Source organism: Leguminivora glycinivorella, chromosome 5 (genome assembly GCF_023078275.1).
Source record: "Leguminivora glycinivorella isolate SPB_JAAS2020 chromosome 5, LegGlyc_1.1, whole genome shotgun sequence".
In the NCBI taxonomy this organism is placed as follows: domain Eukaryota; kingdom Metazoa; phylum Arthropoda; class Insecta; order Lepidoptera; family Tortricidae; genus Leguminivora; species Leguminivora glycinivorella.
The window spans coordinates 8298457-8315497 of record NC_062975.1 but is presented as its reverse complement, the minus strand read 5'-3'; the positions used below and the strand labels follow the sequence as shown (position 1 = coordinate 8315497).

The 17041-nt window shown below is 37.1% G+C and overlaps 1 protein-coding gene across 1 annotated transcript in view; it reads left to right on the top strand.

Moving 5' to 3' along the window:
* The first annotated feature begins 1029 nt into the window (after nt 1-1029).
* Nucleotides 1030-17041, top strand: part of LOC125226382 (rho GTPase-activating protein 100F) — a 71846-nt gene continuing 55834 nt past the window's right edge. The window contains exon 1 of the mRNA XM_048130354.1: nt 1030-1130. Coding sequence (XP_047986311.1) covers nt 1044-1130 — 87 coding nt within the window. The 5' untranslated portion in view covers nt 1030-1043. The remainder of the gene's footprint in view (nt 1131-17041) is intronic.

The window sequence follows — 17041 nt, the reverse complement described above, 5'->3', positions numbered from 1 at the left end:
TGCGGCGTGAATTATTTCTTTTAGTTTTATCAAAAAAAAGACACATGTTTTGTGTGGAGCTTAATTATAAACGCACCCCAAGCCTCAATTAGCAATCAAATATTGTTTATTCTAATTTGTAGTTTTGTCCGAAATAGTTAAAACATAAACGAAGTAAGTAACTAACTTGTCAAGTTATAAGGGGAATATGTATCTACCTCTAAAATGTCTAACTACAAGTTCATTCGAACTTATTTCGAACATTCATATTCCTATATGGTGCTGCCAACATGATGCTCACAACGTTCGGTTCCTTGTGCGGTTGCTCCCGGTCTGCGGGTCGTCCTTTAAAATGTAGTTTACTCGTATTATGGACACTATCCATCACACGATCTGAAAGATAATTAAGGCTAATTACATTTGCTAGAATATTATGTGTAAGGTTGAGTGAGGAGTTCATTCTAATTACCACTTAAATTAATACAATCTGATTATAAAAATAATAAACTAAGATAACAAATAGGTATTTGTAAATGTTCTCTAGGTAAATGGTGGTCTAACAACCAATGTGTATTATACGAGGCCTATACCTAAGCATTTTTAATTAGTCGTAACTGTATCTAAATAAATAAACCAGCAGATCCATGTTGCCAATTCACTGATAGCACGTTTTACTCATGTCTAATCTGAGATAGCAGTTTATAGTAATCCATGCGTTTATCCCTACATTAGCGGCACGGCGCTATCGCCGGACGTCGGCAATTAAAAGGTCGTCTGCCTTCGTCTCGGCTGCACCGCGACGGTCTAGCGACCGGAAGCGGCTCGCACCAAATAGCGGCATCGATCGCCAAAAAACTAACCCACATACGCACTGGCAGCGTAGCCGGAATTATTAATCGCAAAGGGAGTAGGAGGGTGGTGTGAGGGCGGGCGGCGGCGCGCATGCGCGGGCGGCCGGCGGGCACTCCGCGAGGAAGGCTCGCGCGCTCCGCCCGCGTCCCGGCCGCGATGCGCGAGTCCCCGGGCCCGCGGCCGCGCCGGCACGCGCCGCGCTAACAGCACCCATGCAGTGGCGAAAACTTACCAGGTTGAAGTCTTCGCCGGGCGGACAGTCGCGCGCTCGGAGGATGCTCTGCTGCGGCCGCAGGAAGGTATGCGATCCGATCGATAGCGCGCGCCGAAACCGTCGCCCCTCCCGGCCCGGACGCCGCCGCTTTCTCTACCCGTTCGACGACCCCAGCGATATCGCTTCTAACTCGTGGATCCTCCCGTCCCGCTGGTCTGCCGTTCTTGCACCAGGTTCTGTGGTGTAGCGAAACGTCAACTCTGAAACTGTCATATAATTCAAGTTTTCGACGCCTACGGGCGAACGGATCCCAAAGATAGAATGGTGGTAGCACCGACGGATGGGTCACGTGAAGTGGTGCATGGTAGTAAATCGATCAACTTCCAAGCGTCTGCGGGACACTAATGTGCTTCACGTTAGATTTATTTTTGTATTGAAAAATTCGAATAAACATATGCATGCATATAAACTGAAAAAAAATATTAAAAACACTTTAAATAGATTAGAAACCTACATTATCATACTCGGTGAAACATTTGAGTATGAGTTTAAGTCATCGTTTATCGAAAAAGCTAACTTAAAATCAGTTAGTGTTAATTAGAATGGGTTGCGAGTAAGTAGGTTATTCCGGGACTTGCAGCATCTTTCGCCATCTTGTCTCAAGACTAACGTTAGCTATAGCTCTTCTATTAACTTTGTTCGTGAGTGAGTATACTTTACTCAAAGTATCTGTTGTATAGAAAATTCACTTTAAAATACATGACATGAACATTGATCAGAAACTAAATTCTCTTTTCTCGAGTTTAAAATTGAATGTGTAAAGTTTAGTATTTATTTGAAATGAAACTAGGGCAAATTAAAAAACAAGTAAAAACAATTAGAAGTAAAATAGTTTCTCAATTCTTTTTACACATTTAGGATGCGACATTATAATATTAATCATTCGCAAATTTCGATTTTATCAGGATAATTCGAATGCCAAAGTAAATTTATTTTGAATGGCCAAAACTGGTCAGATCATGTTCTTGTACATTTGGAAATGGATTGAATTTCCCGCTCAAGGCGTGGTTATACTTTTGACAGATGATGCGTTTGCGCAGATCCGCGTTGAAGTCTACTCCGTATGCGAACTCGTTAATGCTTTGAATTTGAATGCTAAATATTAGCCGGGTCCACACAGAACGAGGCACTTCGCGAGGCAATTTCCTCGTAAACGTGCTATGTAGACGTACCTCGTCCGAGGCAGTGCAATTTATAAACGATACATAAATATTGATATTTGATAATTTATCGAAGGCTAGATAGTGTATTTCAAATGAATCGGATTTAAGATATTTCTTTAAAAGGCTGGGTTCTAGTATTCTATCACTAGATAGCTATGTCGTAAATATCCGGGATTGAGTTTTTCCTGATTTAAAATCGTAGAACTTCTTCAGGCCTTCAATTTTTTTACACTTTTATTAGGTAATTCAATTTCATAACATACACATTTAATATCATTTTCTACATTCACGCATTTATTTACTACTAAACAGAATATTTCATGCTTTTGAGGCACATTTGCATTACAATAGCCGTGAAATTAGGTTACACGATAAAAATATCATTAGTGCACAGTGGCCGGTAAAGGAAAGGGTATATTATCTTTTCACTGACAGTCGGCCCGATTCGAACGTTAAATTGGATATGTCGGTATAAAAATTAAAGGGGTTTTCTGAAGAAGACTGTTTTTAAACTGAAATATACGATTCATATCGTATCTAGATCTTATAATATTTGACGACATTGTCTTTATCCATACTAATCCATACTTTTATACTTTTAATATTATAAATGGGAAAGTGTGTGTCTCTGTTTGTTTGTCCGTCTTTCACGGCAAAACGGAGCGACCAATTGACGCGATTTATTAACTAGAGATAGTTAAAGGGATGGAGAGTGGCATAGGCTACTTTTTGTCTTTTGTAACCCTCCAATTCCCTAACAAGGCAGATGGAAGTTTGTATAGAATTTTCCGCGAAGTTGTTGGCAAAAGCTAGTATAAAATATATGTATATGACCTACGTACCTATATAATTTTAATATATAAAATATGTGAACACTGTCAATATCAGTGTAAAATTTTCTAACGCACATTGTATCGTATATCTCCGCAAACTTCCTCGATAGGTAATATAGGTATTTAAATTTCAAAGGGCATGTAACAGTACCTCCCTTGTTCAGCAACCTATAACGGAAATTACAATATTCTCGTATAAACTACGAGCGGTTTTGGTGGTACATAGTTGAGAGTAATTTGGGCCTTGTGTAGACATAACTAGCCAAGAACTACAACAGTAAATTGATATGACTAGAGTTGTAGCCGCAGAAAGCATGGTCGCCTTAATGTTACATAATAAAGTCATCGATTGTGGATTTTCACCCAATGTTAATTGGTTACGAACTCGATTGTTATTACTTATACACCGTTGTTTTGTTTTCCGCTAAATTTGACACGACGTTAGGTTGAGTAATAAGAACCACCTGGTAGTGGTATATCCCTTTTTGTCAACTTCTAAAAAAAATATATAGGTATTTTAGTTTTCATACATAACTAGCTTTTGCCCGCGGCTTCGCTCGCGTTAAATTCGAAAATTGCGGAATGCTCCATACAGATTTCCACTCTCCATTATAGGAAGTGGGGGTTAGAAAGAGACAAAAAGTAGCCTCTGTCACTTTCTAATCCTTCAACTATCTCCACTTAAAAAAATCACGACACTTCGTCGCTCCGTTTTGCCGTGAAAGACGGACAAATAAACAGACACACACACTTTCCCATCTATAATATTACTAGCTTTTGCCCGCGGCTTCGCTCGCGTTAGAAAGAGACAAAATGTAGCCTATGTCACTCTCCATCCCTTCAACTATCTCCACTTAAAAAATCACGACACTTCGTCGCTCCGTTTTGCCGTGAAGGACGGACAAACAAACAGACACACATTTCCCATTTAGTATGGATGCAAGTATTAAGTATGGATGAATGAAGTGTGAGCGGAATAGAATAACGCAAAAGTTAGTGTCAAGTATCTGACGGAACATGTCAAAACAAATAACATTAGACAGGGGTTACCTAAGATTGTCACACACGTGTTCACTAATCCAATTTAGTTTTTTAATAACTTGATAATGTATAGAGTTCGATTCAGCGAACTATACAAGGCTTTTGTAATGACAAAGTGTGGCAAAGTGGTGTGACATCATTTAGAGTCAGTCCAAGATAAATTGACAACGATTTTGTCAGCATCTCCGGTCCAAACAAAATGTTATTTTAAACGTCAAATTATGAAGTTTATTAACCCTTGTAGAGGCGGCTATTAAAATCGTTGTCACTTGTCTTGGCCTAACCCTGGTCCACGACCCATTCACCGCTGAGCTACGTTCGTAACCCTGCGTTGTAGGGTTTTAGCTGTTGTAGCCGACATGGCTTTCTCGGTTTGTACGTATAGTATTCCTTATCTAGGCTAAACAAGTGTCAAAAATGGCGTCTCTTTAAACAAAAACGTCACTTTTGACACTGACAGATTGGATACATATTGTATTCGGAAGTTATTTTTATGTACGGTCGAGGAAATTATTCTTTAGCAATTTGCTGTTCAAGTGCAGTCCAATTAGAATCCTAGACCACTCTAGAACCCTGTCGTATTGACACCGTGCTTTATTTGCTAAAGAAGTCTGTTTGACTTTTACTGTTAAAGGGTTCTAGAGTGGCCTAGGTTTCAAATTGGTTGACTGTACATTTGGTTGTACATACTTATGCTAAGGGCCAGTTGCATCAACCACATTTGACAGACACATCATCGTCACGCAGCATACGTCAATGGAACTTCCCTACCGAATAAAATTTAACGAACGCTTTAACGGTGACAGATATTGGTGCAACTGACCCTAAGAGCTGTCAAATGTAAAGTGAACTGTTAACTGCTAAAGAATCAGTCTTCTTGACTGTATGCGAATGAAATTAAAACGTGCCGTAAGTTACGGCCGTAACAGTTTTAGTACATTTTACAAATAACCGTACTACAACTACGAGAGAATACCTACATACATTATACAAATATACTTAGATATATTTGTATAATGTACTTTCTGTCTTTTATACTCTGCTCGCAACCACAATCTCATTAGACGGCTATTATTGTGCACATTTACCACAGACGCCTGAATGCCACGTATTTTTAGCGACATTTTATTCAGGTTGCTTTTAATGTGCCACATTAAAGTTGGTACAGCTTTTTTAGAGCCTTAACGCGTGTAAGCATTTTAATATACTGAGTGTCAATGCGTTATACGGGAAGAGATAGTCGTACCAACTTTAGTTGGCAGCGAGTTTGACAACCCCACTAGTGCAAATTATGTTAAATGTCATAGTTCTATGAAATTATGACGTTTACTTAAACCTTGCACACTTGCACAGGCAGGGCTACCAAAATCGTTGCGGACGCAGCTTCGTTTAACTCGACGAACCTAGCCTATAACACGTTAAAACCTGTGTATAACGAAAAGTGGCTACGAAGTGAACGCTTCAGCAGATACCCGGTGCCGTAGCCGAATGCATTTCTCCGACGCGAAACGAAAACGAAACGCCGCGAAAGGTCTGGGCTCTGTCGTGCCAATACGCAAGAGCGATAGAGATAGATAGAGTGTGGCTAATGAAATATTGCCCCAACTTTTGGCGGGAAATTCAAAAAATCTAGGGCTGGTCACACTTGGTATAGTAGGAGATATAGTTTTGATACTAGAAAATATTTTTGTTTTCTGTGCACACTTATATTGAAAATCAATAGAAATTGCTAATATACATATGTACAGAAATTTGACAAAATCTGTTAGCATTTGACGTATTAACCTAAAAGTTTTACGATGGTTATTGGCATTTAAATATTAATAATTAACGTGTATTACAAGAAGTAATGGGGAACGCCCGACTTTCAATCCGGAGGTCGCGGGTTCAAATCCTGGCTCGTACCAATGAGTTTTTCGGAACTTACGTACGAAATATCATTTAATATGTACCACTAGCTTTACGGTGAAGGAAAACATCGTGAGGAAACCTGCATACATCAGCGAAGAAATTCAAAGATTTATGTGAAGTCTCCAACCCGCATTGGGCTAGCGTGGAGACTATATAGCCTGAGCCCTCTCAGACATGAGAGGAGGCCTGTGCCCAGCAGTGGAACGTATATAGGCTAAATTATATTATTTATTTTATTTTTTATATCAAATTACTACTGACCAGTCACTTCACTGATTTCTTCTAAATATTGGTTTTTCGTAAGTAAGTCGTTACGTTCCAATATTTTTATTTTATTAATGCTTCCCAGAGCTTCGAGTTTCTCCTTGTCTTTACACTCTTTTCCTGTTTATGAGATTTAAGTTTTATTATATTCACATACTTAATCAAAGTTATAGGCAAATGTTAGAACTAGTACTTAAAGTATCAAAATATTAATAGATCACCAACCTACTATATTGTTTACGACTTGTAAACATTGCAGTTTTTCATTATATGCCGCTTCACGTCGACTTCGCTCTTGGTTGTAATTATTTATTAGCTTAAACAGCAAATAGCGGACCTCGCTTGGTATCGTCATTGTTATAATATTTAAGATTTACCCTTTAACCCGCGAACAATTTGAACAAGTGACATAAATTGACAGCAGACTTTTAGCCTTTTTTTTAAACCATAGACAATTGGTGATACCACAAGGAAATATCTGTCAACAATATTTGGCTAGCCAGACTCTATCTATGAGCGTGTCGTTTCGTGAGCGTTTCGTGAGTGTTTGTGGCATTCGGTTATGCACCCTGGCATTAAATGTGTTAAACCTTTTTAATTTATTGTATTTCGTTCTTGTAATACTTGCATCAGGCCAGGCAATGTCATTGGTAGTGATTTTGATAGCCTCGACTGTGCAAGGGTTAAATTAACGTTATCATGTCACAGACATTTGACGTGTATACACAATACCACTGCTCAAAACGATTGAAAACTTATTTAGGTACATAAATATCACCAAATATTTTTGAAATGCGGTTTGCGTATTGTTAGAGACAATGTCCTAGACTGTTTTTTTTTACTACAAACATTATTACAAAAGCACAAAGTTATTTTTATCACGTCCTAATAAAGGAAGTGGCATTTTATGATAGTGTGCGTCCGATAACGTTGTGCACTTTTGTAATGACGTCATGCTGCCTTTACGTTCAGCGCTAATCGTGTTATCGTCAAATTCTATTTTAACATTTTCGCTTATAACAGGGGAATTTTGACTGCCCATTTTACGTTATGAACGCAAAGAATTCCAATATTTCGTATACCTATGTGTACAGTCCCCGTTAAGCAAGCAGAACTTGCGGTAACATTGCTCAATGCTACATCAGGCCCCGTAGCCGAATGGCATTTCTCCGACGCCAAACGAAAACGAAACATAGTCCGGCTCTGTCGCGCCAATACGCAAGAGCGATAGGGATAGATATCTACTATCGTTTCGTTTCGTGAGCGTTTCGTGAGCGTTTGTGCCATTCGGCTAGGCACCCTGGGAGCTTAAAACTTACAATTGCAAGGTTATAACGTTTGAGCAAGGTGCAGATCTGCATCAAAAGTAGCGGATCAAATAAAGTTTCAGAAGGTTCTGTCACCGCTTAACAAAAAAATATGTGTGCATGAAGAAAATATCTTGACATACTTAAATGTTGTTTTAGGTCTGGAAGTTTCGTGGTTTTCGAGACTGTCAAACCTTTCTGTATTCTTAAGGAAGTTAAGTAAAAGCTCCGAAACAGTACCATAAATTAACTGCTAATGTAATGATCAAAACTAATCATCATCATCATCATCATATCAGCCGTCCACTGCTGGACATAGTCCTCCCCCAAAGATTGCCACAATGACCTGTCCTGTGCCACCCGTTCGAAATCACAAACGTGCCACTTGTGTTTTACCGATTTCTTTCTAGTCTAAAAAACAAAACAAGAACGTGAAAAGTTGAAAACTCTTTCATTTCAGGTACAAAATGAAAGGTTTCTTAAAGCAAAACAAATTACAAGACAAATTCTTTTGTTTCGCATTTCGACAAAGGCTGTAAAAAGCTGATGTTTCACTTTTCTTTGTGGTGTTTTTCGAACAATAAGGCCCATTTAAATAACTTGCGGGAGATTATTGCTTACGAATAAACTGAGTAGGCAGAGAGAATAATTATATAACGTTGTTTTTTAGAGTAAATACATTAAATGGTCTATAGGTATATAATATACAGCGTGTGTATTCCATACGGGCGCATTTCTTATAACGATTAGTATCGGACCTAAGGAGCCTAACTACATGGTTTTTTTAATAGAGTAGATTTTTCATACATAATAATTCAGCACCTAATCGTCATCACGATATAACGTCGTTTCAAACTAAGTTGGACGGCGTACATTGCTGCTTGGTCAGATTGAAAAAAAAAAATTAGGTACTCACTTTTTAATAAAATGATTATCCTATACAATTCGTATGATCAGATACTATAACTCGATACATTATACGCGCGTATGGAATCCACACGCTGTATACCCGAGCTTAATAAATACGTAGGTGTCTCGGTGTATGTGTGGGTTTTGTATTGTAGATGGTTCACAATTAGATGTAATTTGAAATAATGTTTCCATTGGGACACCATTATCTTGAGGCATTTGATGAGTACCTATTTTTGTATTGCTAAAAATATTTCAAATAGGTTTTGATTTAATTATTCGAAGAACTTTCCCCAAATTGGCCTTATATTATTTTTTCATGTTTTAATTAGGGTCTACCCTTGCTAATTTAGTAGGGATTCTCTGTATTTCTGATTAACAGTTTAAAAATTCAATATAAAACCAAAATTTTGTGTTAGTCTCCTCTTGATGCATAGCATACAGCGTTATGAAACTTATGAAATCATATATATCGGAACCGTCCAGGCACCCACAAATATCTAAACAAGCCTCTATTTTCAAGGCGATAATGCGCGTTTAGTTATTTTTGCACGTCCCGGTCAGACATATCTAATGGCAAATGTACAAAGCCATACCACTTCAGACGTTTTCCCATCAGCTTTCCGGTTATTGGGGCTACCTTGAAACTGGCTCGTAGGCCACGTCTTTGCCTTTGGCTAGTCTGTGGTCAAGAGTAAGCCCATTTATAAAAAAAAAAAAAGTTCCCCAAATACAGGTTTAAATAAAAAGGACCGTTCAAATTTTGAATAGTGACTTTTGAGGTCATAATGAACAACTTTTATTATGGGACCAATGCTGAAATCGCGAAAAAAAATTTGGCTGTTCCATAGAAATGAGCGGCATTATGACGGTCGAAGCGTATGATTAAACGTATTTTTTCAAAGTTGTCCATCCCACTTTTTTTGTAACATGGGTATTTTTTACGCGATTCATACTCGGAATCGCAAGGTCTTTCGATCCTGACAGGAGAAAAAAAATGTTACAAGATTTACATACATTTATTCGAACCTTCCATTCCGTTACCGCCATACAAAATGTATGAAAAAATGGTAGCGGAATGGGAAAAAAACCTTGGGACACTTTTTTTCTCCTATTAGAATTGAAAGAGCTCGCGATTCTGAGTGGAAACCATATAAAAAAATTAAAATCCAAAAAAAAGTGGGGTGGACAATTTTGAAAAAGATGGCCCATGAAACGGCCAAATGTTTTTATGCGATTTCAGTATTGGCCCCATAATAAAAGTTGTTCACTATGACCTCAAAAGTCATTCAAAGTTGGAACGGTCCATTTTATGTCACCGTGTATATGTCGCAGTAAGATAGATAAAGCCGTTATATAGTAATAACCCTAGGAATATAATTATACGTCGTAACATAGTTAAACGAAAGCGATTAATTGCTATCTTACTAGGAATACAACTATAATACTAAACTAGTTTAGTCATATAGTTATATGACTGGATTCAGTTTAGTGAAATGATTGTAGGCAGGAGTGCGGCGGTGCGGCGGAGGTATAGTTATAACCCTAGGGATATAATTATATGCCGTAACATAGCTAAACGAAAGCGATTCCTTACCATCTTACCAGGAATATAATTATAATACGTTACTAGTTTAGTTATATAATTATATCACTGGATTAAACTTAGTCTAGGGATATAATTATAATACGTCTCTAGTTAAGTAATATAGTTATATAACTGGATTAAGTTCAGTAGTATAATTGTAGCAGTGTAGTGCGGGGGTGCAGTGGAGACGGGGGCGGGGGCTTACCCGCTACCACAAGGCAGTCGTTCGGCATCAGTTGTCGTTCATGTGAAGGTTGCGTTTTCGTGCACAATTATTTATTGAATTTTCGAACTATTTTTATAGTTCTAAGTATACCAAAAAAATTCAAAAACACCCTTATGTCGCGACTCTGTCCGTCCGTCTATGTGTTTTGAGAGAATAAGCACATTGAATTGGAAATAATTAACAAATTCTTGCCCTAAACAATTCTTCACTGTGGTTTGTTTACGTTAGATAAGGAAATACAATAGTACCATGGTTTCAAGCAATGTTGCAAATTACACTATTTGCGATAAATATCATGTTTATCTTGTCAGATTAAATTAAAACTGCCATCGCACAAATCCAAATGCAGATACAATTCAAAAAATGAATAAATCGGATATTTTGAAAAGAACCGGGAGCACCGGTTCCTAAATTTTTGTCCCGGTTCTTTCGCCACCATAAAATTACCGGGATTTCCCGGGAAATACCGGGAGCATGCAAGCATGCGGGAACTGTTACGTTTTAACTAATATAGCTTGGATTCGTTTGTTTAGTAACCAAACCTTATGTACTATGTTCGATACAAAATAAACTTTGTTCTAACGTCAGTGACGGTGTTGTTATTCCAAATCGTCCCGCTATACGTATTATAAAACACTGATTTAAACTTTCACGATTTTGACACATATTTAAAATTGCAAACGGGACTTAATACATAGTAATACGCGATTAAGTCCCGTTTGCAATTTTAAATACCGTATTATAATTATATTCCTAGTAAGATGGTTCTGAATCGCTCCCTTATATCCCTAGGGTTATAACTATACCTCCGCCGCACCGCTGCACTCCTGCCTACAATCATTTCACTAAACTGAATCCAGTCATATAACTATATGACTAAACTAGTTTAGTATTATAGTTATATTCCTAGTAAGATAGCAATTAATCGCTTTCGTTTAACTATGTTACGACGTATAATTATATTCCTAGGGTTATAACTATATAACGGCTTTATCTATCTTACTGCGACATATACACATTTAATTTTATCCATATTAAAGTTAGTGTTTTTATCGATTACCTTTCTTATTATACATAAAACAAGACCTTAATTACTAATATAATAGTGTTAAGAATTACATAATAACAATTGATGATCACAGTAGTAGATTATCAAAGGACTGGGGCCCACAAATCGACTTATAATTGCCGAGAACTCCCATGTCTGGGTAAAAGAGTTTTTGATCCAACTGATGATAACGAAATGGGTAATTGATTTTCAACCACTACACAGTTTTTTTATTTGTTTATGTAGGACGATTTAGATACATTGACAAGTAATGAATGCAATTGACGTACCTTATAAATGTTAAAAAATATAATTATATTCATTGATCATCATTATTGGCTTACGATTACCTTTATCCTATTCATTTAGGGTTGACGCAGCATGTCTTCCTATTCCATACTATATTTAACTAGCTTTTTCCCGCAGCTTCGCCCCCCCCCCTATTTCACAAAATGGTGAATTTGGAAAAATCCTTTCTTAGTGCTTCTCACCTTATGAACCTACATGCCTAATTGGGAATCTCTAGAATCAGTGGTTTCGGCTGTACGTTGATATGTCAGTCAGTCAGTTTCTTCTTTTATACAAGGTGCTCGCGAGGAACCCGCATAACTTGAACCACGCGTTTCTGAGGCAAAAAGAAAGAAAAAATGTTATATGAATTTTAACATTTTTCGCCAAAAGAAAAAAAAAAATTTTTTTTTTTTTTTACTTTTTTGGACGTATTTTCACATAAAAAATTTTTTTATCTATACAGTTGGCAATTAAAATGAGTTTTTTCATTTATTTTTCTAAAAACCAAATTATTTGGAAGTTTTTCTATCTCATCAATGACATCTATCAATGACTACTGTGAGACTATGCTCCACAATCGCAAGGCGCATCAGCGCCGTTAAGAAACCTTTTCTACTGAGTAACAATACGGAAATGTTTTTTTTTAAATTGGCAATAACTCTGAAACTAGACGAAATCTAGAAAAGTTTATATGACATTTTAGTCTTAAAATGTGACCAAGAATATGCCGTTAAAGTTATATGGGTTCCTCGCGAGCACCTTGTATATTTAGATCAATGTTATTAAATAATAGTAACTTAGTTTGTTTAGTTTTAAACCGTAGCGCTTCGCTACGCGTGCTACGCGTGTACAAAAGCTACGAAGATACGAGTAAAATGACGCAATTCAATTCAATTAAAAAAAAATATTTCAGGTAAATGATCCATACTAAAAGAATACATTACAATAAAAGCACAGAATTTAAACATTAAAAAATCGTCAATAAAAATTAAAAAATATTAAAAATAAATATAAAATTCAGACTTTAAATAACATAATATAAGTCAAAAAACATAAAAATTAAAAATTAAAATTAAAATTATTAAATCTATTCCGATGCAATGCGTTAGTTATGTTTTATATTTTATTTGTTCCCTAATTTATACTAATAACAGTAATAACAATTATTGTAGTAACGCAACAAACTAGTAACGCTAATTATAAAAACGATATTGTTTTTTTCATCTTCAGACGGTTAAGAATTTCAACACCCCCTTTTCTTCCTTTAATGTCGTAGAAGTCCACCTTGGGATGTGGTTCCCATGGTGCGGGCGATGGTCTGGCAACCTGCCACTTCAATATCACAATTTCTTAGTTTAATCTATTAGTTAACATATTCACTACTAAATAAATGAAAATTATTGCCTTTTTTTGTACCCGCGCTACTCGTCCCCGCACTAAATGTTTAGGTATGAATACAATGCCTATCTTAAAATCATCTTATGACAATAATCGTATATTATAAATATTATAATCAATTTTCCATATAAGGTTATACGTCGCTGAACAAATGTTGGTCAATATAAGGAGTGTAAGCCTAGTTTTAATTTTTTGCTTCTGTTATAGGGCCCACCCGATATAACATGTAATTAAACAAAATAAAAATAAATATTGGGGGACACCTTACACAGATCAACCTAGACCCAAACTAAGCAAAGCTTGTACTATGGGTGCTCGGCGACGATATACATACTTATATAGATAAATACATACTTATATACATAGAAAACGTCCATGACTCAGGAACAAATATCTGTGTTCATCACACAAATAAATGCCCTTACCGGGATTCGAACCCGGGACCGCGGCTTAGCAGGCAGGGTCACTAACCAACTACGCCAGACCGGTCGCCACTTTTAGGATCATAGCAAATGTTGATCTCAACTCTAACATATTCTTACTTTGACTTCCACAGCGTTTAAAAGACTTTTGATGTTTCATCTTCCGATATCCCACGCAATTGAAAAATCGGGTTACAAGCGACATAAAAGAGGTTCTTAAAAATAGAATCGTAAAAATTCTATCAATACCGCCATTTGGCACTGAGCGACTAGATCGACAATCTTATTTGTTGTCTCTGTCATTTCTTTCGCCATCAGATAAGGTTTGAATTCGTTTGATTTTAATGCGACTGTCGCAAGCCCCAGTTCCGAGTACAGTCGGAGCTCTCCACGTTCTAGAGTGCTTGAGAGTTCGAGTTGGCGCCAAATTTTAGATCCCGGCGCTTCTCATTAGGCTCTGTTGAAAGGAGACAAACGTTGAACGCAGATGGGAGGCCTCCCTCCGCCCAGTATTGGAGTACAGAGCTGTCGACCAAGCCTTAAGGCGCTGCTGCGACTAGCTGTTATTAAGATACTTAATGCTGATTCAATGAGTAGATGGTATCTTAGTTTGAAATTTTGCATTTGCTTGACTTAATTTGAGTTGAGGAAGAAACAAGTGACTGAAGTGGCGATGTTAATAATCATGACATCAAGCACTACTTTAGTCTTTAAACATGGTGACGCACGCGAGAACACAAGTTGTGCTAAACCGTCAGTTTTCACAACCACAGAAGTCGGAAACATGATTACCGACTAGAGTCGCCTTCGCGCAAAATCTCATTTAACTTGTCATAAATATTGACGATTATGCTGATAAAGAATTATGTTAAAGCTACGAGCGGCACTGTCGCTATACTTATCACCGATTCAGCTGAAATCATTTGTAAATATGTACAAAGCCTAAAGATAATATAAATACATTTTACGTAAATTTTAAGTTAAATTGCGCCCCAGTATGCCCCGCACTCGTCACGCGTTAGAGCGTATACTCTGAGACGAAGCGTTTTGTTTCTCGGCTCTTTGTCTACACTACGTCGCGAGTGACGCATGGGGTGTGTCACTTAGTGATATTAGCAGCGTGGATGGTGAATTACGAAGCAATACAACCTTTTACGGCTTCCATATTGTTTACACCTCGCAATTCCGTACTTAATGTGAAAAAAGTTGCTGAAGGTACATACGCTAATGCAGATGTGTCTGTTTTTATAATGCACTTTATGTTACATTGCCGCCATTTATAAATTCGTTGTCCCTTGTTAGTAAATTCGAATAATATCCATCAATATTATATGTATTTCATTGTATGTATTATATGTAATATTTAAAATATTTATTATAAATATCTATTTATGAGCCGTGGCAAATGCCAGGATAACGCAAGGAGGATGATTGTTTTCTCTCTGCACCATTTGTATTGAATCTCTGTTTGGCCCTATGGTTGACTGGTAGAGAATGCCTTTTGGCATTAAGTCCGCCATTTGTACATTTTTGTATATTTTGTGCAATAAAGTTTAAATAAATAAATAAATTAAGTATTAATTTTGTTTATTCCGAAATACGCGACACCGACTCTAACTTGAAAGTAAGAAAACCAAATGAAGTTCATATTTGGTTTTGTTACCTACTTCCAACACATTTGGTCAACAATTGAAAATAACTGTGATTGTAATTTAATCTTTCCCATTCAGGATGGATATAATTAGATTTTTTATTCCATATTTTTCTGCCGTCCTGCATATCATAATCCATATTTTGCTTTCTTGTCATAATCATATCTCACACAATCCACCTACCTATTCCTTGATTTACCTTACCTTCATTATACACCCCTTCGCGTTCATTGACATAAGAATAATTTCAGCGTAAACTAAAAAAATAATATAAAATTCCTGGTACATACTTACTGCAGTCACGTTTCAAGAAGTTTAGAAAATATAGCACGGTCGGGAAAGCTATAATAAGTTTCACAAGAAACCTACTAGCTTAGGTTCTTAAACAGAAACTTAATTAGTTCAGTTCAGTAGAAGGTGGTCAACAACTATCCAGTTACATACCAAAGAAACGAACGCTTATGAATGAGCCCTAGCATTAATTGCAGTCTAAATTGGACTATGCTTTATTTATTTATTTAAACTTTATTGCACAATAGTAAAAAGTACAAATGGCGGGATTAATGACAAAGCATTATCTACCCAGTCAACTCAGTCATAGATTATAATGAGTGACGAAATTCAGTAGAGTTTTTATGAAATTTTAGTCTTGACATACAATCAAGAATTCACCTTTAACATTATTCAGTTTCTCAAGTTACACGGTGTATATTGATACCCAGTGTAATCAACGATAAAACCCAGTGATTTTCACATCGTTAAATTTATCCGCCGACGGCGTGTAGGGCAAAAGTAGGCGTGAGAAGTCTGGCTCGGGCGGGGGCGTTCTTAATGAACTGTGACGTCATTAAGAGCCCCACGACGTGATCTTTATTGCAAAGGCTTGAACACTGTTTCACGTTGACGATGAAGCCTCTAACAACCATAGACAGGCTTTTAGAAGTTTAAAATTTTCATCAGTCGTGGGTGGTTAAGCTATTTCGTGCAAAAAGTTAATGGTGTTATGCGAGAGGGAATATTAATGTCGTCAAATTCAGGTTGGGGTTAAATAAAATATGCCAAATAAATCATGAAAGGACTTCACTTTGTGCACACAACCTACCAAAGTATCATATAAAGTTAAGTAGAAGTGTAAAAAAAATAATGAAGAGCTGTATAATGTATTTACTACTCACTGGGTTTTAACTGATCGCTTTGATCTGAACCCATTTGGCGAATCACACAGGAAGGGTTTAAGGAGAGAAATCAATTTCTACTCGACACATTCAAAGAGCTTTGCTAGAGAGGACAGTATTTGGATGGTTGCTATCTGTGGAATAGGGGTAGCTCGAATTAACGATAGAGGTTCCGAGTTTCCGAGTGAAATTTTGTGGCCTAAGATAAGCTGTACAAGACTCACACCGCTCAGATGTAAGAGGGTTTAAGATCCTAAGATTTCGTATTGTTGCGGAAACGTACGAACGTGTCATGCTATTTCAGTCAGTCTCAGTACAAGATGTACTGACATTGACTGAACTAGCATGACAAATACGAACGTTTCTGGAAAAATACGAAGGAAACTCTTTTCGCACTACATCTGCACCCTTTTTCACAGGTCTATTTAAACCTACACTGATATAATTCCTTAACATAATTCCACAATTCCACGATCTCAAGATTTAGGGCCAGTTGCATGAACCACATTTGACAGACACATCATCTTCACGCAGCAGATGTCTATAGAACTTCCCACACAATAAAATTTAACGAACGCTTTAACGATGACAGACGGTTTGATGCAACCGGCATCTTCTGGGCGAGCTCACTCCATCGTAGGCCACGTCTTTGCCTTTGGCTAGTCTGTGGCCAAGAGTAAGCCCATTTATAATTTAAAAAAAAAAAAC